Source organism: Falco punctatus, assembly GCF_963210335.1.
Source record: "Falco punctatus genome assembly, chromosome: 2".
Classification (NCBI taxonomy): Eukaryota; Metazoa; Chordata; class Aves; order Falconiformes; family Falconidae; genus Falco; species Falco punctatus.
This window is the reverse complement of record NC_137581.1, coordinates 69,024,607-69,048,830: the sequence shown is the minus strand read 5'-3', so window position 1 is coordinate 69,048,830 and position 24,224 is coordinate 69,024,607. Positions and strand designations below refer to the sequence as shown.

General features: G+C 43.0%; 1 protein-coding gene across 9 annotated transcripts in view; it reads left to right on the top strand.

Moving 5' to 3' along the window:
• The window catches only part of MAP4K4 (mitogen-activated protein kinase kinase kinase kinase 4), a 168,508-nt gene extending 152,051 nt beyond the window's left edge, over positions 1–16,457 (top strand). For 4 of the 9 annotated variants that reach the window (XM_080377254.1, XM_080377259.1, XM_080377253.1 and 1 more), the window contains 7 exons: positions 2,156–2,299; positions 7,581–7,715; positions 10,635–10,735; positions 11,480–11,629; positions 12,440–12,599; positions 14,836–14,975; positions 15,728–16,456. In XM_080377254.1, the coding sequence (XP_080233380.1) occupies positions 2,156–2,299; positions 7,581–7,715; positions 10,635–10,735; positions 11,480–11,629; positions 12,440–12,599; positions 14,836–14,975; positions 15,728–15,811 (914 nt within the window). In that variant the 3' untranslated portion in view covers positions 15,812–16,456. Of the gene's footprint in view, positions 1–2,155; positions 2,300–7,580; positions 7,716–10,634; positions 10,736–11,479; positions 11,630–12,439; positions 12,600–14,835; positions 14,976–15,727 lie in introns of all 9 variants that reach the window. The other 5 variants (XM_080377252.1, XM_080377256.1, XM_080377255.1 and 2 more) reach the window with 4 other exon arrangements.
• Positions 16,458–24,224: the final 7,767 nt, after the last annotated feature.

The following is a 24,224-nucleotide window of genomic DNA, read 5'->3' as shown; positions in this document are numbered from 1 at the left end:
CAAAATGCATATAGCTAAGGGAAGGGGTTGGGGATGGGCACACATGTAAACTCGAAGCAGAAACACCTGCACCACAAAGGCAGCAGAGGAAGAGATGGGGGTGGAGGTGGGAGCAGTTGAGCCCTGATGCACAAAGAGGGAAGGGGACCCTGGGGGAGCAGTGTGCATGTGGCTTGCTTTGAATTGTAATCCACTCTGGAAAAAAAATACAAAAATACGTGCCAAAGCTGAATCACTTATGGCTTTAGTCAATGGATCCTGGAGCTGCAGTAGGGAGACTGACTCAGTACTGCGTGCTTTGTTGGCTGGTTAGGTGCTGCTGCAGCCTGTGCCGAGCCCTGACTCAGTCCGTGCCTTGTTCTCCCTGCCTTCTTCTGCCACTTCCCACTTTGAGGGTATCTCCCAGTATGGGAGATGGATCAGTGTCTAATGTGTAATGCGCCTGGAGGTTGTGGGATGGGATCCAGCGGGTGCAGACCAGTGTGGGGGATGCAGAAGCAGGAGGAGGGCAGAAAGGGGACGGAGGGAGGTATCGTCAGCTGAAGGAGAGCGTGGGAAGGTGGCAGGCCCTCTCCCAAGGCATGCTGTGTGCCTGGTGGCATCCGTGGTCTTTCCTGCCTGGAGGAGGCAGAGGAGTATTGGAGCAGCAAGTCTGAGCAAAGAGACGTGATGGTTTCTGGGGAGTGCTGTGACCTCTGAAGTTTCCTTACTGAAAAGACGAGAGAGGAAAATTGGAGATACGCAGTGTGGTGTCCGACCTTTCCATGTGCTACGTCTGTTTTTCTCACCCAGCCAGAAGTTTTTCAGACTGCTGCAGCACCAGCAGCTCAGGCCCCTTCCCCATCATTACCTCCTCCTGGCTGCTGCTCTGCTCCCCTCTAACACTCTGCCCCTTTGGGAGACACCTTGTGCCCCCTGGGTCTGGGTGACTGTGCCCTCCCTTTTGGAAACCACTCCCATGCCTGGTAGCCAGGACGGCGGTTTAGGTAGCGTTCCTCATCCTTGTGAGCAATGCCCTTTTTTGATACTGTGAGAAGGGATGCCGCTGCTAGAGATGCAGACTGCACCGAGTTACAGACTCCTGTGCTCTGAGCCCATGTGCTGCGCTAGAGAAGGTTCATCCATTGGCACCAGTAAAGTTATATCTGGGGGTTAATTGTCTGACTAGGGATTAAGGCCATTAAGCAGTATCATTGTGATCATCTTGTGTGCATTTTGCTTTTCTTACTTCATTATTTTATTATGCTTAAGAATGACAAGTTTTATGTTGGGATCGCAACCTAGAAGTCTAATAAAGGGAGTCATGCATTTGGTTTGATTTCCATTCCCTGCACTGTATCTGACCTGTCTCTGCACAGTTTGTGTTTCCTGGAGTGAAACACTGTTGCAAATAAATAGTTACAAAATAACTGTTAGTGGTAATACATTAATAGATTTTTAAAACCTAGTCTAATATATATAAAAAAGTAAAAAAGTATTTGATTTTAAATACTGAGGTTTGTGGACTCTTGGAAAGTGTTCCAGTGGATGTTTGGACCTTTGTGTAAAGAAACTGGCCTACTGATTTTTCTTGTCTGTATTTGCTTCGTCTTTAGGAGAAATCTGTGGATACACAAGATTACTGTAATTCCTCTGGTTTTAACATTCAGATGGAAAAGATAGTTGGGAAGCTGAGGACCAACCCTGTGCCGATCCTTTTACAGGAGGGCTGTACCACAATCTGTTTCTCCCAGTGGAGACCAAGCCCCTACCACTGTTTTTTTTGCAATGTTCTTGTCAAGAGCATCCTTATAAGAACCCTCTTACCAACAGCTAATAATCTTCCGAATATATAAGCTTGGGTACCACTTTGTGCCTCACCTCTCCTCCAACATTAGCATGCCTTTTTGTTTAGGAATTGGTGCTCTAGAAAACTCTCCATGGTCTACCAGTCTGTCACTCCCCTGAGCGCTGCAACTGGGTGTCAGTAGTCACTGTGGGCAGGTAATTTAGGAAGCCTCTACATCATGAGATCTTTTAGGCTGCAGGCAGCTGAGACCCAACCAGCAGTGTTTAGACCTGCTTGAAACAAGACAGTTGCTATATCAAGCATCAGTTTATCAGAATGTGTGGAAAATCTGCTTGCTAACTTGATCTTTGGTTTTGTTTTTTGTAGGAGTGAACTTGTTAGTGGGAACAGAAAGTGGTCTGATGCTGCTAGACAGAAGTGGTCAGGGGAAGGTTTATCCACTCATCAATCGAAGAAGATTCCAGCAGATGGATGTACTTGAAGGGCTGAATGTCTTGGTGACAATTTCTGGTAAAGTGAACTGTTCATCATGATTTTTTCTGCCATCTGGCATGGCATGGCAGAAAGGTTTTCTTGGCAGCCTGTGTGTTGGGTTGGGGGGGGGGGGAAGTCTTGACTTCACTGAAGTCAGTGGGTTTTCCATCATTTCATCCGAGTCTACAGTTTGTTAATTTAAGTGAATCATTTTCCACACAATACTTTGTGCCTGCTTGCCCTCTGTCCTTCCTCGTGTGGGAATGCTGCACCGGTTTAAGGGAAATGTCTGGCTTTGTTTGTTTGGTCGGTGTTTGGGAGCTGTAAATTAATGCTTTGTGAAGTTTGTAAAAATGGCATTCTTTCCCTCTGTCGTGATTACTTTCAACCTGGCCTCTTTCTAACCAAAACATGATTTGCTTTTTAGGTTTAAAGACATCTTTTGTGTTAAAATCTGTAGAACGGGAAACACTCTTGCAAGTAGGAAAATAAGAGTGATGTGCACTGAGTGTGTGTGTGTTTGTGAGAGGGGACTGCAATGTGTACATATTGTGGACATTACCAGTGTGAGAAGGCAGATTGGTGCCGGTTTTGGCCTTGCCTCTCACTGGGTGCAACTGCAGATGGCAGAGCAATGGGAGATGAAGGGTGGTGGTGATTGTTGTTTGTTTTGTGTGCGCTGATGAAAAAGGTGTTTTATGAAGCTTGAGGTTCCAGACTCTGTGGCTCCAGAGAGTTACTGATTAAGGGCATCCTGCTGTTAAGCAACTTGACGTGGTACACTGTTGATCTTTCTTCACAAGTTATCGTTCATCCATTCACCTTCCTTTTGGTTTGTTTGTGAAATCAGCCTTTACTATACTGCTCATGTGTGACAGAGAGAGGATGTTAAATGAGGTTTCTCACAGTGGCCCCTGTGGTGTTGTTCAGAGCCACCCAGAATTTTCTTGAGGCTCCAGAACTGCTCTGACTCCACTGGCTCTCCCAAAACTTGTGCAAAAGGACACAGGCTTAGACAATTGAATGCAATTTCATGTAAGCTGTTTGAAAAGCACCTTTTGGTAGAATTTATTCTGTAGTAGACCTTGTAAACAAAAATATTGTATAATCCGACTTGCATAAAATCTGTTGTTTTGAAGCATACTCTACACAGACAACAGGCATCTGTGATTCAGTCTTGTGTGTAATTGTTTTAGGTTTATTTACGTTTGTGTCAGTCAAGATCTGAGTACCCTGACACATCCGTTTTCTTTGTTTCCTTCAAAACTATTGCTTCCTCCATGGAGACACACTACATTAACCCTTAAGAGATCAGCTGATTTTTGTCTAGTTTATACCTTCATCTCTGTCTTATCTCCTCCATTTTATGGAGTACAAGGCAGGAAAGAGGCATCCCTGCCCACCGAGAGGCAGGGCTGGGGGAGCATACTCAGCGAAACCATGATGTCGTTATGCCCGGGCTCCTCCTTATATTCCTCTTGGCTTCTGCACTGCAGTTCTCAATTTAAGCTACACTCGTGATGGACTTCCTTTAGTGTCTTTTTATTTGCAGTGAGTTGCTCTACCTCTCCAGGCAAACAAGAAATGCTGAAATAAGGTAGTCTTTCTACAAATGGTCTGTTTTGGCATATTGGTTATGGAGTTGCCTCTGAGCTTCATCCCAGGACTGCTACCACTTCGCTGGGTTGACTCCCTACAGTGCACTCGGCTGTATGCTCCCTTGACTTTTTCAGGAAGTGATGTGCTGACGGTAGTGAGGATTGAAAGGTGTCACCACGTTGTGCCAAGAAATTGCAGTGCATTAGGATTTCAAGGGGATTGACACTTAGAATTGCTTTTAGTATGCACTCTTGGGTCTCAAAACCTGAAATCAGTTCTTTCCCCAATTTATATCTAAAATACAAACCTTTTTGACAACAAAGCTTTTGATACTGAGATACTGAGCTGCTGGTACAAGAAAGCTTTGCGGGTCAAAACAGAATAGCACATTGGTTCTTCAGTTCATACTGTTGGGAGGCAAAACCAGTTTTGGCTGCTCAGGTAATTGAGTGCTGAGAGTTGTTAAAATGCTGGAGGAGAGAGCAGCAACGTGCATACAGAACATGCTCCACTTGTGGCTCCCTGAGGGTTTTGCCAGCCCAACTGGCTGATGGTGGCACTTGAGAAGGTAAGAAGGGGTGACAGAGTAGAAGAACTGGTTGGAATCTGCCTGCTTAATAATTAAAACCCACAGCAACAGTAAAACCAAAAACTCAATACAGGAAGAGGGACTTTACATTTGAAACTATGCGTGTGGGAGAATCAGAGCCAGGAGTTATCCAAGCCACTGACTGATCAGTTCATTTGATGACTGGAGCAGGGTTTTCTTTCTTATTTCAAGACCATAACAATTAGACCGAAAAAAACCCAACCAACACCCCACCCAGATTTTTGAGACCTGTTTAAATTGACTGGTAGAGATTTAGAAGCAGAAAGATCTCATCCCCCCACTCCCAATATGAACATTAAGAGCAGCATGACTTGTTGAAATACACGCGTAGCCGTTTATATAACTAACCAGCCCTGCTCTTTTCATGTCAGGCTGCTGAAAAGCAGAGGAATTTCCTGTCTTGTGACTTTCCTTGTGGTCTAGACACTAAAACACAATGGAAACACACTTGAGATATTTCTCTGTTGTTGTTTTGAAAAATGTTTCTGGCTGGAGAGAAATACCCTGGTATACATCATGGGGGGGGAAAAAAAAAAAAAAGCCACATGCTGGGAAATTCCCATGTGTACTGCTCATCCTGAGTCTTCAAGTTTGACTAAGCAACCAGGGAAGCTAAAGCCATGAAAACAGCTGAGGCAGAAGTTGTCTCCCAGTGGGCAGGGTCTTGTGATGGTTTTTAAAACATTCAGTCTTGTACTGACCTTGAGCCGTCTGAGCTCTTCCTTGTCCAGAACTGCAGTGCCTTCTGGTTTGGACTATATTCCCTGTTCTTCAGTGTTTCGAAAACATGCCTTGTGGTTATTGTTTTCAGTAATTTCATGGGAGGACCTTTCCTTTGTCAGATGTGGGACTTCTGAAAATATTGTTTCTTGCTCTAGTTCCTTTTCCAAATTTTTAGAAAGCTACGGGAGTGGTGGGGTTTTATCCTTTTATGAAACACGGCTTCATAAATATGAAGTCAGGCAATAAATCAGAGTGCTCATTTACTGCCAAATCTGCTGTCACATTTGTGATGTGGATAAAGAAAGGGTGGTGCAATGTTACTTCACATTTCATTTCGTGCCATCAGAGCAGAGGGGCTTTTAAAATTAAACAGCAGGTCCAGTGTTTGAAAATGGGTCTCCACTTCCACTTCAAACCTAAGCTCAGTTAACAAATTTTTGACTTTGAAACTGCCTCTTTTCCTCCTGCCCTTCTCCATCCGAGTAATCATAAAAAGTTATTTTGGACCATGCATCTTTGTAATAGAACAGTCTGTGGCTCTGGATTCCATGGAGCAGTCTATTTGCAAGCTGTGGTTCCCCATGTGCTGCCCCAACCGCTGCAGCTGTTTTTCCCGAGGATCTTTTCTGTGCAGGGATCCCCTGCCATCAGGGTAAAGGCTCTGTGCTGGCTCCAGGACCCCAGTGTGGAGCTGGCTTCACACAGCAGGATGGTCTCGATGCTTGGGCTTCATGTCCTGCTGCAGCGAGTACCCCCTGATACTGTACACCCATCCCTGTCCCTGAAATGAGCAGCCGGCTGCGAATTGATCCATCAGTAGGCATCGTGTGAAAACTTTAAATACAAATTGAAGACATCAGCTAAACTCTATAGCTGGATCTGGCTGGCAGGCTGCCAGCTGGGTCATCCTGACAGGTCGTGGCTTTCTGCTGTGTAGACCTGCGCTGTATCACTTGGCCAGCCCAGCACTGACTGCAGTACAGGTCAGCTATCTTCCTCTGAGCTCCAGGGGCCACGAAACATTGTCCATAGTCACATGGCTGCCTCATTGCGGCTGGTGAAGCACCAGCATGGAGCTGCTCCATTGACACGATGGGTCCCTGAGAACATCTCCTGTTTCCCTTCCTTGCACAGAGACTTAGTTGGGCCTTATTAATGGCTCCTAGTGAAAGCAGGGGTGATCTCTCTTCCTTGCCTCCAGCTGTATCTGTGGGACTGTAATGGCTTAAGGCAGCAAAGCAGCTGGGGAGGGAGGATGCAAGCTTCGACTGTGTGTGTTTAGGGCCACTTTTTGGCTAGTTTAGCAAATGCTTCATAGGCCATTAGTTTTAAGGAATCACTGATAAATTTTATCTTGAACCTGGCTCTGCATTCGAAGAGGCCTTCTCATTGAGAGTGAAGAGCTTGAGCTGTATTTTGAGATGTATTTTGATGTGGCAGATGCATTGTCAGTTGAAGATAGGGCAGTCTGAGCAAGTAGATTCTCTCACCTGTGGAGAAGAAACACCTCTTGCAGCTTCTGTGTGCAGCTTCTTAAGCATTGCACCCCTTGCAGCACAAGGGAAGGGCTGCTGACAAAGCAGTTGTCAGCTTTTAGGAAGCAGATGAAGTTTGCATGGACCATGTGAAATTCTCTCACTGCAGTTAGAGTTATTGTACGTTTTTCCTTACAACAGAACTGGTGTAAAGAGTTTCAGTAGTGAAATTGTTTAGTGCTATTGTTTGGTGTGGTTTTCCACCAGGGGAATAATGAACAATCTTAATAAAACTTGACCGGTTTGTGTCTCTGTGGATGATATAAGAGGTGGAAACATCCTGGTCACTACCTGGGAAGGATTTGTAAAATACATTTCATCACCATATTCTTCCTCACTTTAGCTTCCTCCATTCAAACTAGTTTTACTCTCTTCTGATAGCTGTATAGATAATTTCAGGCCTCAAATTCCATCCTGCTGCTCTCCTACAGTTTTGTGTGAAAAGACCTGTTCTGACTCAGCTATATATGTATATATATTTAATCTCAGTGCATCACTGTCTGGTGCTTTTGTTGTGGGAGTATAACCCTTTTCTAATAAAGGTTGTTTGCATCCTAAGAACCAGACAATCAAAGAGCTGTTCCCTTGGGTTCATCATTTTATGTTCATGTGGTATTACCATGTGTCTCTGTCATTGATTATCAGGAAAGTGTGTGTTTGGGTGGAGTCTGGAGTAAAGCTATTGCGGATGTAAAAACTGGGGGGAGATGAGATCTCTGTGGTTGTAGCAGCAGTTTCCCTTTCATTGTTAGATAGGTTTGCTCTGCAGGGCTTCCTGTTTGCTTGGGCAGGGTTTTTTGCACTTAACCTTCCTATGGAGATAAACCATTATTTTTCATTTTGTGGCCAGGTAAGAAGAACAAGTTGCGAGTTTACTATTTGTCCTGGTTAAGGAATAAAATCCTTCACAACGACCCTGAAGTAGAAAAGAAACAGGGCTGGACGACAGTGGGCGACTTGGAAGGCTGTGTGCACTACAAAGTTGGTGAGTAGTGAGTACAGTAATATAATCGTCGGGATAAAAGCTGGCTGAGAAAGGGAACTGCAGTGCTTGTAGCTGCTAGGTTTAAGGTCTGGTTTTATTTCTAGCTGTCTTCCCTATCCCTCGGGGAGAACTTTTCCAGCAAAGCATCAGAATAGATGGCAAGTTACTGGATTAAGCTGAAGATGGGAGAGATTTTGCAGTGGGATGCTGGGCTGTGAACTGAAGCAGGTGCAAATCCCCATCTGTCTTCTTCCCGTAGTGGATGCAGCTTCCAGGAGAGTGCTAATATGGACAGTGAGGGCTGGTAAAGTTTCGCCACTCTGTTAGACCCTTTGGGTAACAGAGGGACTGTTGTCAACCAGCAGCTGTTCTCTTCACCAACAGGTTTCCCTGATCTTTTACTATGATGAAGTCACATGTCTTTAATGTAAATTTTAAAGACTGGCGTGGGGCGGGGGAAAGGAAAAAAAGAAAGAGAGTGGGAGGAAAAAGCAAGGCCAGCTAGTGCACGAGCTTTGGGGAGGCGTCTGGGAACAGAAGCATATGTTTAACTTCAAGATGATTCATTGATTCCCCTTAGCTTACAAAATTTCCTAATGCCGTCTCAGACGCACTGCAGTACAGTTATGGGATGAAGTGTGTTTTCATTAGGCAGGTGCCTTCTGAGTGGTTTTAAGTGATTTAAATGGATTTGCTGTAGGAACTTCCACCAGAACTAGTGGAAGGAAGACATGTAGCATTTGCAGTCAGCAGGGTATGCAGTGAGCCTGCTGCCCTGCAGGTGGGGATGTGAACCAAGAGCTCTGTCTCCTGCTTCGGTTTCATGAGGCATCTTAATGGGCACTGGATGTTGCCTTTGATTTGGTTTTCTCCGAAGAGCCAGTTCAGTTCCTTTCCAGCTGTGTCAGTCGGTGTGGAGCAGCAGCAATTGGGCTGAGCTCAGTCTCCTCCTGTCATGCCTGTGCTCTCAGAAAAACCTGCTAGTGGGGCGTAATCAATAATGATGGCATTAAGTGACTGCTGAAGCAGAAGCTTGACCCTGAAAACAATTAATAATGTACTTCTCTGGTATCATAACCCAGGGTGTCAGCAGCATAATGAAGTGGCTTGGTAACAATACATTAACAGCTATTCAAAGGAGGATTTCCAGCAGGGAAGCATCTGAAACAAAGAGCATTCTATTCCAGATGAAGAGGGGTTTGTTACCCTGGGCTGCAGCCTGGCACTGAACTTCCCTCTGAGCCATAGATGTACAGTAGACTTCTTCAGGTAGTGAGAGGCCTCTTTGACAGCTGCGCTTCAGTTCCCAAGAAGGATGAACTCTGCCAATAGCTGGGCTTGCAGTCTGGAGGCTGCCACCGAGGCAGCTGGCACCGATCACTTCCTTGTCTCTGATGCAACAGGGGTCTCAGATGTCAGGGTGAAGTGGTATTTATGGATCTTGGTTGCTTCAGGCAACTTTTGGCTCCTCTGAAGAATAAATTGCTCTTTTGAAACTTAAGATTTGGGTGAATTCCCAGATAGCATCCAGAGCAAAGAATGAGGTTTGTCAGAGATTCTTTTTCACAGATAAGGTGGTTTTGTTCAACACCCTCCTCTTCCCTGAGAAAAAATTCCAAGAAGTCTTGTAAGCTAGACAAGACTGAACAAAAGCTCTGTTTTTTAGTCAGTACAGCTGTGGAGGTTGAGACTTCTTTTTGTCTGTTGAAAAAGTGTAAAGTCCTTTAACACTTATAATTCAGTAGTCTTGCTTTCCTGCAGAGTAAAAAGAGAGCAAGTAGTAGCTTTGTCTCCCTGCTGCCTACCAAGAGACAGCAACTGCAGGCTTGTACAGTAGTAAGGCATCTAAAAGACATTAGAATAGTATTTATTAAAGGAAGCGTTCATCTCAGAAGCCAGAGATTTTCACTTCTGCTTTGTTTCAAAGTCAGTTATGGTTGGGACGAAGGTGCATAGAATTACTCATTTTTTTGGAAAAGTGTCATATTCCCCTAAAACATGGAGTAAAGAGATTGCAGAAACCTCCAGAGGTTTCTCAGTGTCAGTGTCATCTAAATAATGCTAATATTTTTTTCTCTCACTAAAAAGAGTGCTGCAAACATGTTAACAAACCTCAATAATTGGAAGTCCCCATGATCTGTTCCTTCCCTAATCCAGATGGCAGCTCGTAATGCGGATCCAGCAACACTTCTGGAATGGCCATTTCTAGATTTTATCAGTCCCCAGTTGAGAACAGTAGTAGTGAACAGGGCTTTCTCATGGTTAATTGAGCTAGCTGTTTGAATGTGGCAGCAGAGATATATTCAAGCATTTGTGGATCAGATTATGTTATGACACCTTATTTCTTATAAATTCTGTGGACTTGGTTTTTTTCAAATGAGTTTTCTCAGACTTTAGGGACAAAGGCAAGTGCTCAGCTTTCAGACTTGCCTGTTTTCTTTTGAAATGCACTTCTTTCTTAAGTTTTTATCAGTTCCTTCTTTTCTTTTCCTTTCCTCTGGGGAATTTTGCCAATAGCTCAAAATACACTGCCAGTGCTGTGACTGGAACTGCCAACACACTCTGCCCACAGTCATAGCCTTCTTTTATTGGAAATGTCCCTGTCTGAAAACTGATTTTCTTTTCTTGATGAGTAAGCACTGCCTAATGTGGAAAAAAATAAGTGTAAATATATGTGTACCGACTAGGTAATTTGAAACATGGTGACAGGTTCAGTTACTGATAAAAGTAATGATTTTTTTGGCTTAAATGTGTCAAAATACCTAACTACATAGAATTAACAATCCTAAAATGCAGTGTTACTAAAAACCTCCAAATGTATGTAAATATGGAGAGATATTGTCATCATCTGCTTTCCTGAAGTAATTGGAATGACTTTGGAATGGCTGCTGAATTCTTTTTTGTTTTGTTTGATTTCAGTAAAATACGAAAGAATCAAGTTCTTGGTAATTGCATTGAAGAGTTCTGTGGAAGTCTATGCATGGGCACCAAAGCCATACCATAAATTTATGGCCTTTAAGGTAACAGTATATTTCAGCTATACATAGGATTTTCTCACAGCCAGTTGCAGTTACCCCTTTTACAAAAATGTACTGACATTCTTTCATGGCCATATTACAAGTTCTTTGGTAAATCTCCATTAACTTCGTATTGTATTTTAATTTAGGAATGTTTGTAGCTCTAAAAGGCAATACACTTAAAGTTCTAAATTGTAACTGAGCATAAACTAATAATGAGAATTGCACAGTATCACAACTGTCTGTTTCATCTCTATAAATAAAACATGAGACAGAGAGACATGAACTGAGTCTAAACATCTTCATCTGAGCAGAGTAAGTCCTTAAGTGATACTCAGCATTGGTTGGTTTTTTTTTGAACATGGCAAGAATGAAGTTAGCTGGCTTGGTATAATTACCAGACTGATTTACAGGCAATCAGTTACTGTTGGTTGTGCAGATTGTTTTTTATTAAGAACTCTCTTCCCCAAAGTTCAGGGCAATTTGACACTAGTGTTTACTTCAAACAGACCAACTGAAGTAAACCCCACAGAAAATAGCTTACAATATTATATGATTGAAATGCAACAGGTTGCAGAGTAATCTGTCCTTTTCCATGAGACATGTGTTAGCCTAACTGGTCTGGTGGATGGGGGCCAGAGGGATGTGGGAGGAATAAACCGATAATATGTGCATTAAAGCTTGTTTCTAGAAAACCCACTGTGGTTCTAAGCAGTAAAGTAAATCTCACTGATGGTTGTCTCACAGTCATTTGGAGAATTGGTACATAAGCCATTGCTGGTGGATCTAACCGTAGAAGAGGGTCAGAGACTAAAAGTGATCTATGGCTCCTGCGCTGGCTTCCATGCTGTTGATGTGGATTCAGGATCGGTCTATGATATTTATCTACCAACACATGTAAGAGCTACTGCTGGGGTCCGTTTTTTTCTTTCTTTCTGGTCCACCCCCATTCCCCTGCCCCTTTTCTTCCTCAGGTGACCATCATGTCACACTGTCCCTGTGGGTCACTGCCAGATGCTGGCAGCAGTAAACTGGGTGGAGGGATCTGAGCAGATGCTACCACCTGCGTGTAGGGGCTTGTGCCTCCCTGTCAGTCCTCTCCTTGTGGTCAGTATGTCTACACAGTTGGGAGCTGCCCACTTAGATCTGATGTGGGCCAACTTAACTGTTTCAGGGGTAGCAGCTAAATGGCTGAGTGCATTACAATGCCAGGCAGAGGCTGTAAGGTGGTGGTACAAATAACACAATAGCCCACTGATGAGAGGGTTGGCAAAAGCCAGATGGCCTTAGCTACCAAGGTTTCCTGTTGTTCGTTGTACGCAGAGGTGTCAGATGGGGCTGCAGTGTGTGATACCCCTCCCCAAGCACTATTCACTACAGTGCAGAGGTCTGAGGTTTGCATCTGGGCTGCTTGCCTCAGGCTCCCTTTCTGCCCATGGAAAGAAATGGGCACTTTTACAGAGAAGTTAATCTTTCCCATTTTTAGATGTCTGCCTTAAGATGAGAGGATTTTTGCCCCAAGGGTTTACAGGTCTTTGTTGTCACTGTGTAAGGTGTCTAGCTTAGGGGGAGCAGAGCTAACGCTTCTGAAATGAGTGAATCCCCTATCTGCTGTCAGCCAAAATCAAAAATCGCCCAGCCCTTTCTCCCATCACAGGCTCTTTGGCATTAAAACAAAAGGCTTCCTCTTCTGTTCTGTCCCCATAGATCCAGAGCAGTATCCAACCTCATGCAATCATCATTCTCCCAAACACTGATGGGATGGAGCTGCTGGTCTGCTACGAGGATGAAGGAGTTTATGTCAACACTTATGGAAGGATAACAAAGGATGTGGTTCTGCAGTGGGGAGAAATGCCAACTTCAGTTGGTAAGTGCCCCTGGCAAATCATGTATGATGTGCTGTTAGGGAGCGTGAGTGTGTGCACATGAGCAGAAGGAAGTTGCATCGGGTTTGACTTCAGATTCAGAAGCAGTGATGCTGTAGTATTCCTGGAAAACAGTGCAAACTGGGGAGCAATCATATGGATCTGTTCTGTGCTGAGTTTTTAAGAACAGTGTGCCAACAAGCAGGTTGTGGAGTTCAGGAATGAAAAACTCACTGGGGCTTCTGTAAACTACTGCAGAATTTTTGCTAGAGAGCCACAAAGTTAGAATCATAGAGTATCTTTGATTGGAAGGGACCCATAAGGATCAAGTCCAACCCCCTGCTCTTTGCCTAAGCCTTACTAAAAAAAATATTGCAGTCTTTATAATCATGGTAAAAAGTGTAAAAACATGAGTGAAGTCCACCATAATGGTTCAAATCCAAATGGCATATAAAAGAAACAAAGAATTGTTTGGGAAGAGTTGTGGGAACTGTTCAGTATAAAGCCATGTAAGGTGGCAGATGGGTAAGATATCATCATGGGTAATTCTATACAGATAACAGTCTGTATATCTGATCTGATGTGTGTACTTTAATTCTCCTGCAGATTGCTCATCTATCCTAGCGTCATAATTCTCCCACATCTCTCCAGCTCAAAATAAGGTAGTTTTGAGAGTGGGAGCAATGGGCGTGGTAAAATGGGCACAGATTTGTTACGGACGCAAGTACGCATCAGGATCCCTCTTACTGCCTGTGCTGCTGTATTTCAGTGCTGAGTGTAGCATGGGCTGTGGTCACACCTGCCTTTTGTTGGGCAAGCACATTGCATTTTACATGCTTTGGAATGGATGCACATATTGAGAGATGACCGCTGGTAGCTCTTCAAGGAACACGAACAGTAATGGAAGAGGAAATTTAAAGAAGCTTTATGCAAAACATTTTCACTCCTGTGGTGATTAACTCTCAACCAGATCTAAAAGCAAGCAGAATTTATCAGCTAGCAAATTGCAGAGCCTTTGGGGACTGGAATGCCTGTGAAGTAAATGGCACTGAGGCAGCTGACACCACCTGAATATCTCATCTCACAATTTTTAGAAGCTATTTGTCCCAGTTACCACTAGTGACATATTTAAAAATAAAATAATTTCCAGTATAATGTTATATATACAATGTTACAGGTGTACAATATACTGTAGTAGATTATTTGATTTGATATCACTGAAAATTAATATGAAAAAATTCTATAAAAAGGAAGTACTGCAAAATTAAATAATTTTTAATTTTGCTTGCTAAGAGCTATTGTTCTTTTATTTTTTCTTTTAAGTATGTATGCAAATCAGAGGCAACAGCTTATTCTTCATTAAGTTCCCATATGTTATTTTTGGCAGCATTCCTAAGACTATCCATCAAATTGCTTTTTGAATATACCTTTTCGTAATGCTGATGACTTCCCCTTTATTTGAATTTTGTACTGCTCTCAAGAACAGATTGTTTTCCTCATGCTACTACTAATCTATTTTCCCCCAGTGACACTCTAGGGAAAAATGCTTGATTTTTGCTTTATTTGTGCACAAAGGAAAGCAGTATAATAAATAACAGTATTTCCGCTCGGAGAGCTTAATATGAACCTCTTTTGAGATATACAGAATGCTTTTCAGATCAATTGGCTTTCTCAAGGAGATCAGTTTTTTGAAGTATCACTCCTGTTAAAGCAGGCTAGCTCATTTTTTTCCTAGTTTCCCCTTTCCGTCTCCTCTTTCTCTGTTTTTCCTGACAAACTCCTTCAAGGGGGAGAAATAATGCCATAGACACAGAGCTGGTGCTGGGGACATACTAGAGCGGATGGGTTTAGTCTGTTTAAACCTTGGATTCTGCTATCTCCTTGTCAACACCTAACTAGCCTGTCTGCCAAACTTGGGAGAAAAAGCCTCTAAAAACTCAATGTTCCTTCCCTTTAATTGAAGGTTGTAAATTTCCCTTTGTGTCCTGAATGCTCAGGGAAGTAGTATATAACATCGAAGACCCATGGGGAAATGTAAAAAAAAAAAAAAAAAAAAGTATTTTTAGGCATCATGAAGGTGCTGAGGACAGAAATAGCACTCTGAACGTGTAAGTTAGCATACACACATGCAGGTAATTTTTAACTAGCGTGTGTGAGTATATTCCTCTGCTTCTTCAGTTCCTCCATGTTGCCCTCTACCTGTCCTAATGGGCTGTTTGCTGTGTTTTCTTTCCAAAGCGTACATCCGATCCAACCAGATTATGGGCTGGGGAGAAAAAGCTATTGAAATACGATCGGTGGAAACTGGACACTTGGACGGTGTGTTCATGCACAAAAGGGCACAAAGACTTAAGTTCTTATGTGAACGCAATGACAAGGTATAATTCTATCCCCCACCCCCAGTTTGTTGCTAAGGTGATAAACATGTACTTTAACTGGGCACTTGGGTTGGGTTGACCCTGACCAGCAGCCAAACACCCACCCAGCCTCTCGCTCACTCCTCTTTCCCATGGGGTGAGGAGAAGATAGAAGGAAGGCAAAAAGACTCATAGATCAGGATAAATACAGTTTAGTAAGCACAGCAAAAGCTGCATATGCAAGCCAGGCAAAATAAGGAGTTAATTCACAACCTCCCATTGGCAGGCAGATGTCCAGCCGCTTCCCAGGAAGCAGTGCTTCAGCACATGTAATGCTTGCTTGGGAAGACAAAAGTCATCGCCCCAGTGTCCCCCCGTCCTCTCCCTTCCCCTAAGCTTTTATTGCTGAGCATGATTGTATATGTTGTGGGACATCCTTTGGTCAGTTTGGGTCAGCTGTCACAGCATTGTCTCCTCACGGCCTTTTGCACATCCCCAGGCCACTGGCCTTTGAGGGGTGAGGGGGCTGGAGAGAAAGCCTTGGTGCTGCGCAAGCGTGGTTTAGCAGTAGCCAAAACACTGGTGTGTTAACAACGCTGTTCAGCCACAAATGCAAAGCCCAACACCATATGGGCTACTGTGAAGAACATCAACTCCACCCCTGCCAGACCCAGCACAGCACTGCAATTGCACTGTAAAATCAGGGACAGTGAAGGCAACTTAGAGCCACTGCTGTCCTACCTGTTGAATTTACCAGTCTCTTTTCTTTGCAGGTTTTCTTTGCCTCCGTACGGTCAGGTGGAAGCAGTCAAGTCTATTTCATGACCCTTGGCAGGACTTCTCTTCTGAGCTGGTAGAAGTGGTGGGCTTTGGCGAGGAATTGCTGACATCCAGAGTCTGAGATCTTCATAACTTGGAATTATTTTCAACTGGAGTACAGACCTGCACTAATGCAGCACTCTGTGTAAATGTGTGTGCAGGCATCACTGGTGTTAGGTTTCTTTTTGTTTTTCAACCGAGGCTGCGATGCAGCTGGTGCTGTAAAGATATTGCCATCAGGTGCTACAATGTCTTTGAGATTTGGGATCATGCTAGAAAGCTACAGGTCGTCTTTTCCCTTCAGCTCCAGGATTCCTAGGCTTTGAAGGACTCTGTGTGTTAGTGTTAAAATAGAGGGGGGTGGGGAAAAAGGAAGAAAAAAGGACAGACTTACCATGAACATGCTGTTGAGTGGACAGGACGCAGGCAAGAGAAGGTGAGAAGTGGTGTAGAGAGTTAGACTGGCTGAAACAGAGGGCAGATCTAGTCTAGTAATGTTAACGATGTATTTAATTGACATTTCTTTTTTGTAATGTGAGAATATGTGGACAAAGAGGAAGGTGCAGGTTTTAAGAAGTTAATATTTATAAAATGTGAAAGACACAGTGACTAGGATAACTTCTTCTTGGGGACAGGGAGGGTGGGAAGGGGCTGGGGGTGGAATTCTTGGGTTTTTTTTGTTTCTGCCGTTTTATTTTGGCCTGGCCAATAACTTTAGTCATTTTCTGTGTACCAGGTATTGCCTGAAACATGCTGCTGCAGATAAACAGGCTGCTGCAGATAAAAAAAAGAAAAAAGAAAAAAAAAAAAAGGAAAAAGGAAAAAATTTTCATTTTCTATAATGATTCTGTGTTAGGCCAGAACTTGGTTATGTCACAGTATTAGCACTGCCTCAGTTAAAGGTTTAATTTTTGTTTAAACCTAGAAGTGCAACAACAGTTTTACCACAGTCTGCACTCGCAGAACTAAAAAAAAAAAAGAAAAAAAAAAAAAGAAAAAAAAAGAGAGAAATAAAATCCAAACTACATATGTTTATTTTTTGTGCCTACCTCATTGTTTTTAATGCATAAAATAAAAGAGGTGGTTTAGTTTATACATTTTTAGATGAAAACCATTAATGTCTAATTTAATCTTAATACCAAAACTACCAGATTGAAAGGTTTCTGACTGTTATTGCATAGCATGTTTCAGCAGGAGGAGAGAGTGGTCCGTTGGGGCAATAGTGGTAGCGGTATGGCAGTGAGACACTGATTAATGTAATTTGCTTACAAAATTTGGTGAAGCAAGCATTTTTTTAAACCAGTTTCATCCTTAATAGAAGTCTGAATTTAGCCTAAAACCAGAGGTTTCACTCTTCTAACACGTGGGCTTAGTAACAGGCAGGTAAAAATAACTAGGCTAGTTCTATAAACTGTTAAATGATGTAGGAAACATTTTGGGGCGGTGATGTTTTTCTTTTTTAAGAATGCAATGCACTAAAAACTCTTTTAAGAATGTAGTTAATACTGCTTATTCATAAAAACAGCGTATACCTGTGTTTAGATGTAAGATCCCAGCTCTGGCTTTTTTTCTTTCTTTTTTTTTTTTTTTTAAAGTCAGTTTTATTTTATGAATAAGTTCTGACATTTGTAATAAATGTCTTAAGAGTAATAATTTGTTTAATGGCTACATGTTCATTACTTGAGAAACCTTGAGTGTATAATAATCTGTTGGTGTTGTAATAATGCACAGTGTCACAATTCAGCCATTTTCCTTTTTGTTTTCACTACTTTTTATTTTTTTTTAAATTCCTTCAGTGGGGTACTTTGTTGACAGCTGCCTTAAGCTGTTCATTCAGTGAACAGGCTCTCAGTGTTTCATGGGCTTTGTCTTCTGCTGTGGTTAACTTTCCTTCATGGCATGACAGGTAGGGCTTTTCAAACACGTAGTCTTCAACTCAGTCAAACCGATGGCTCAAGCGACTGGTCACACAATCAATTAAGAGCCAAGAGCGCCAGGCGTGCAAAGCTCAGACTCGACAGACCCTTCTTTTGGTGTCAAATCTGACTGCTGTAAATCCTTCAATCCCAATCAGCGTTGCTGCTGAAGACTCTCCTTCAAACATCGTAGACAGTTGAAAAGCGAGCGGTAAATGCGTACCGCCAGCGCATGCGTGTGCACACAACACCCCACAGCCCCCGCCCCCCAAAAGAGTCAAAACTCAAGAAAGCCTTACATTTGCTGGCGGAGGAATACTTAAAACTATTTTTTTTTTTTTAATTATTTGTATGACTTTTGGATAGCGTTGAAGGTGAAGGATGTGTTCTTTTCAGGCCCGGTGTGGTCAGCCAGAAGAACGATCAACCTTTTGTACTATATTGAACTAAAGAGGACTCGGAAACGCGATGTGCTGGTAGATGTGGGTGTAATCACACAGCTGCCCTGTAGTGTAGTTTGCTGAAGCTGATTCGATCGAATGTCAGTCTGCGTGATTTGAATCTTCCAACGCTATGTGGTCAAAAATTAATCTAGTCCTTGAAAGCTGATGCTATTCACCTAGAGGAAGATGCTCCAGTACTGTAGGGATGCCCAGGTCACGGATACGTGCTGTTGAAGTTTTGAGGCTCCGGGGGAGGGGAATCTCCTTCCTTCGGTGGGGCTGCCCGCCTGGCAGCTGCTGCCTCCACAGAAGTGCCAACATGGCAAGGTAAAAACAGTATTACGAAACCACTACGTATACCAACATAAAACTCTTCAAACAGTGCTTTTGTAAGCAAAGAAGAAAAGAAAAGCTCCTAGGTTTAGTTTTAAGCTTTAATAAGTAATAATTTTCTGTATCTTTAAGTCAAAGTAACCCTAACTTGTATGACTGCAGTGTTTTTATTTTTTATCTTATGCACATGTTATGTTGGAGAAAATGTTTACAAAAATGGTTTTGTTACACTAATGTGCATCACATATTTATGGTTTATTTGAAAGTGATTTTTGTGGGTTTTTTAGTTTTTCATAGTAGTAGTAGTACACTTTTTGTGATTTATAACCCCAAACTCTGCTGATTATAAAGATGCTAAACAATAATACAAAATGACAAACTGCATTAAAATTACTAATCGTAGAGCTGCAAAGCAGACTGGTGACAAGTAAAACACTCAGCCTTTTTTTTGCAGTGCTATCTAACTTGTCTTCTGTGTATTATGGAAATTACTGTTTTTTCCCCGTTTTTCCTTAAATAAAGTCAAATTGACACCTATTGTATGTGGAAAGTATTTTCAGTATCTGCTGGCTGCAGAAATCAAGCTGCATGTTGCCTAGTTGCATGTATCAGAAGAACAAAAGCCTTATTGTCAAATCTCATAATTTTAGAGACTTTGACAATAAATGTGGGCTTTTGAGGCCTTTTTTGTTGTTGTTTTTTTTCTTTTTCTAAAGCCCTACCTCCTGGTGCAGTTGCTCTTGAGAATTACCATTTTCCTTTTAAAGAAAAAAAGCTAAAAGCTTAGAAACATTAGCAAGCATCCAGTAGTTCAGAAAGAAGAAGTTTCACAAAGGAGAGCCTGTGTGTGCTGTGAACGTGCCCTCCCACCACACCGCTTTCAAGGCACGTGATTTTTCCGAGCTGGTGTTACTTATTGCTGAGAGAGTGCAATGAATGAGAGTCCTGAGACAGATTTTCACACGGTGTAAAAGCACAGCTCCAAAAACCTCGAGCTTTCTGTGTCATAAACTGTGAGTACTGAGCAGGTTTGGTGCAAAGCCACTGTTTGTGCCCCCGGGGTTCTTGTTGGCTTTTGCCTGTGTTTTTCCACCATAAGCTATGTTTTCTGTTTTCTGAAGTGGAGATAAGCGGTAGACGTTTCCTTCCGACTAGGCTGGTCTCTGTGAGAGGAGGAGGAAGTCTGTGTTCCTGGGCTCCTGCCTTTCCTCACATTTTCATCTGCAGGAGGCATGTGATGTGGTGTAAGTTGAAAAATGTTTCAGGGTTTCGCTTGCTTCATACGGACAAAAGTATCCGAAAGCTGCGAGCGCCATAGCTTTTCCGTTTCTGTAAGTGTGGATACTGACTGAGTTTAAAAAACCAGCAGGACCGGCCAGCTGCTGGGCAGGCTCCCGTCGGCTCCACTCCAGTTGCTGCTCCAGAGCTGCTGGTTTTCTTCAGTCGTTCCTGACCTGTTGAAGACTTCCTTCAGTTAAACATACTAAACATAGTCAAGCACCTTAGCTAGTCGTGAAGACAGATACGAGCTGTTGCTCGTTACAGTATGCAGTAAGTAACTGAGAGCAGCACCCCCAGGCGTGAGCGTCACAGTGGGCACTTGGCAGAGGCAACAGAGAACATGCAAAACCTTCACGCTCCTGTGAAGAAAGACACAATTGCAGTGATGCACAGGAAGAAGGAAATCCAAAAAATGAGAGCATTGGAAACTGAGCAGCAGATCTCATTCCTCTATGGGACTTGTGTAGGCAGCAGTGGTGAGAGAGTCCCAGATTTTTACCTTGTCAGGGGAGGAGGGATGTACATGGGACAGAAGAGAACAAAGAGTGCAGCAGAAGAACATACACGTCTTCAAAATTAGCAAAAGAACATACACGTCTTCAAAATTAACAACTGCAGTAGTCAAACCAGAGAAAGAAATGAGCCAACATCAAAATGAGCATTTGAAACAATTTTTTTTTACAAAGCTTTTAAATACGAAAGCTTAATATAATGACAAGTGCAGGACACTTATCCATGAGATTAAAATTAAAAACCTGCATATTAGAAAAAGAGACAAGAGCCAGCCCTTTTCGGGGATTGCTTTGCTGAAAGACACATGCTAGAGCATTAGGATTGTATAGGACTTTATATGAAAGGGGTAAAGTCTGGTTCTGTGAGCTGCCACCTTTTGTGCAGAGAGCTTGTAATTCTTCTGCTTGTACCTGTATCATGGTCTGGGACGAGAGCTTTAATATTGCTAAAAAGATACCGAGGCTGTTGGAGAAACAACTTCAAATGCAGGAAGAGAGCCTGTGGTGGAGAGAGGACTCGGCACTGTGCATTCAACACGGGACTCTGCTGTACCAAAATGGTCCAAGGCAACAAATTTGCTAATGGTAATGCAAATGCATTTCCACCTCAGTGTCCAGTGCCCTGTTACCCACCAGCATCTTGGCCCAAAACTGTTTCTTCTTCCAACATCACTGAAGAAAACGTCAGCACTGAGCTGTGCCATGTTGTTTGCGCAGTGTTCTGTGAGCACTTGTCTTGGCTGGCCTGGTTTATGTGCTGGTGGCTCTTACTTTGCCCTTAAATCCCAAGTGGTTCGGCAGGGAAGCAATCTTGGGAGCTTCACTGTGAGAAAACTTATTTTGCTATATGAGGGATGTGCTTTATGGACAGGAGTTCAGCTGTACCTGAGGGGTGTCCCTTGCTTACCGGTCTATTTTGGTGCATGTAAGGGATGCAAATTCAAAGAGCCACGTGCACCCAGCAGCTGTAAAAATGTTGGCTGCAGCTCTCTTCCAGTATGTGCAAATCCACTGCTGAGCTCCAGCACCCAGCTGTTGGCCTGTTTCCAGCACATTAAAGACAGGAAGGCTGGTAACAACTATCTTCTTTCGATTTAACTTCCTTTCTTAAGAGGTTTTTTAATGCACTGTAGTGTTGGTGGTGCTCAGGGAGGTGTGCAAATGCAGGGTCAGGTGCCAGTATTGCCATGTGGACTGCTGTGGAGGTTACTGGTTGAGGGAATTAAAGAACATCAGGTAATTACAGTCACTTAATTTTCACTCTGTCGTCGTGTGGCTCCACACACTGTATGGTCTGATAAAGAGTAAAAACTCCGCTCTAGAAATACCGACTGTCTTATCCCTCCTTATCTCTCTGGTTTATCCTACTCTTGTTCTGAACAATAATTAACTAGGGAGAGAAGGAGGGAGGAAGGTGTTTTGTTGTTTAAGGAAATAAAGCCCTGACTCAATAAAAGTATACCCATTCCAGCTGAGGAAATGACGGGGGTTTTTTTCCTTCATTAACTTATAACGGGAAATTCACTTCAATGTTTTGTACTCAGGCTTGTGAGGTTCTATGTGGTAAATGTGTTGCCTGGGAAAGTCAGATTAATTTGTTCCAACTGCTGTACACAGCTCAAATTTTACTTGGCCTCTGTGTGAAATTTTTATTGCACAACCTCGTATTTGTCATTCAGCATAATTTATCCATTAGAAGGCATTACCACACTTCCATTTTATTTTAATATTTGCATCTCCTAAGCAATTTTGCTCACGCCATGTTAGCCATGAAAAAAATGCTTTTCTGGCTGTGAAGCAATTGTTGGAGTAAAGGGATTGTAAAATACTCTTTGCTTTTGCTATTGTCATGGGGAGATTGCAGACAAATTTTGGTTGAGTCCCATCTGTATAGTTGCCAGGACTAGTCTGACAGACAAAGCTGAAAGAAAAGAGTAAATGGTGTGTTTAGGAGCTTTTAGTGAGTCAGAGAGACTATGAAAACAGAGGTTTTAGATTAACATCTTTCACCCCACGCGTTCGACCATCGTAGCCCCTTGGGTAACAGTGTCTCCCTTGGTGTTTGAGGAAGGCAGCAGAGTGTAACTCACACAGCTGCTTTCCTGGGCCAGGTATCGATGCTCACTAACCTTGGCAATTCTGACAGAAGGCCGTTAGTAAGGCTAGTTCTGTGGGAAAGCAAAGCATAGAGAGAATTCACATTTTCCTCTCCTGTTTTGTTGCAGTGCTTTTAGCAAATTTTCCACCAGTGTTAAGCATACCCACGCATGTAGATGGCGTAGAGCACACTTACTTGCAATGAGGATGGGTCCTGGCTTTTGGCAACCTTGTGTCTCCTACTGGTGGTGCTGCGAGGCAGAAGGTGGACCTGGGTCCTCCTAGAAGAACCTTGTCAAAAGCCTTGTCAGCCCTGCTGCGGGCTTAAGCATTTGTTTAACATATGTTAAGCTTTGTTTAACACAACACAAGCATAATCCAACCTGTGTGCTCCCAAGCGCTTGGTTGTGTCCTAACCTCCGCCTAATGCTTAAATGTAGTCCCAGGCCTGAAGGCAGGCTTCCTAGCAGTGGGTCCTGCCGTGGTGCAGACTACACAGGGCAGCTGGCAGAGCCAGGCTGGTGTGCACGTACAGAAGCTCTGTCCTAAGAACTGGCTCACTGGCCTTCATTGAGTCCTAAATTTACCCTAGTCACATCACAAAAACTTCTGGAAAATTCATATGGAAATTTTCTCGATGTTTCGGTAATGAAATTAACTGAAAGATAAGAAGAGAGCACAAACTAGCATAGGATGTTAAAATGCAAAGTATGTAATTATAGACTCACAGTTGTAATGACTCTAATGGATATCAGAGACAAGTATAAAAGGAGAATAAATTATTTCAGGGCATAAGGAATCAGTTATGGGTAATTAAGCTGCAATTATCATTACTGTGCTGCTATGATAGAGGTTTTTTAAGCTAATTTTTCTAAAATGGAATAATGCAAGTTAAGCATGAATTCATTTATTATCTGCCATTCAGATAAAAACATTTTTCTAGTGCTTTTCAAAATGTGCCAGGGGGACAGATCTCAGTTTTACACTGGTGAAAACACCAGGGATTTTTATGAAGGGATTTCTTTCACCTCACACAGCTGTTCAGTGTCATCATTTAAACTTGTGCTCAGTGAAGTGCATAGACCCATGCCTGCTGCCAATCATGTAAGCCAGCAATCGGGTTCAACAGTTCTTCACTTAAAATGCTTAAAAGGAAGTGATTTGGTAAATTGGTAAGCCAGGGCTGTAATTCAAAGCAAGGGTGGCACAGCTTACGGCAGCCAGCAGTGATCTTGTTTCAGTCCACGGTGCTGAGGTGGCTGAAATGGGAAATGAGCTGTTGAAAAGTTCGGGTTCGCAATGTTCGGACAAATGATGATTGATGTCGCCTTGCCTTGAAAGGGGCCTTGTAAAATACATCAGGTGAGCAGCTGATCCATGAGCAGGTGTGGTGTGTGAAGGATCAGTAGTTCTTACGAAATTCAAGACCTGAGGTGGCAGTAGCATCACAAACGATGAGCCAGAAAGGCCACTTTCTCCCCATCTTAAGGCACTGAAGTCTTAGCAGCTGGAGAATAGCTGCTTACTGGTACCAATGTACAAATTCAGACATTAGAAGTGACAACACAAAATCCAGAGGGGGGTCAACATTGCCTGTATTCATGGTAACCTGCACAACGGAGCAAGGAGATGAGTTCTAGGTTTGCTCCTAGCATTGTCTGTGTACAGATGACCCGAGGGGGTTAGGGGTGTTTGCAGAAGGATTGCTCCGAGTCCATAAAACCTGGATGCCCTTTGGTATCCTGGATATCTTACAGCTGCTGCTGCAAAAATGTTGGGGTTCCCAAGGCGATGGGGGGTGTCTCAGATACCTTGGACTTCTGGATAGGAACTGCATGCTTGGGTTTAGGTGCCTAAATCCCATCAGAG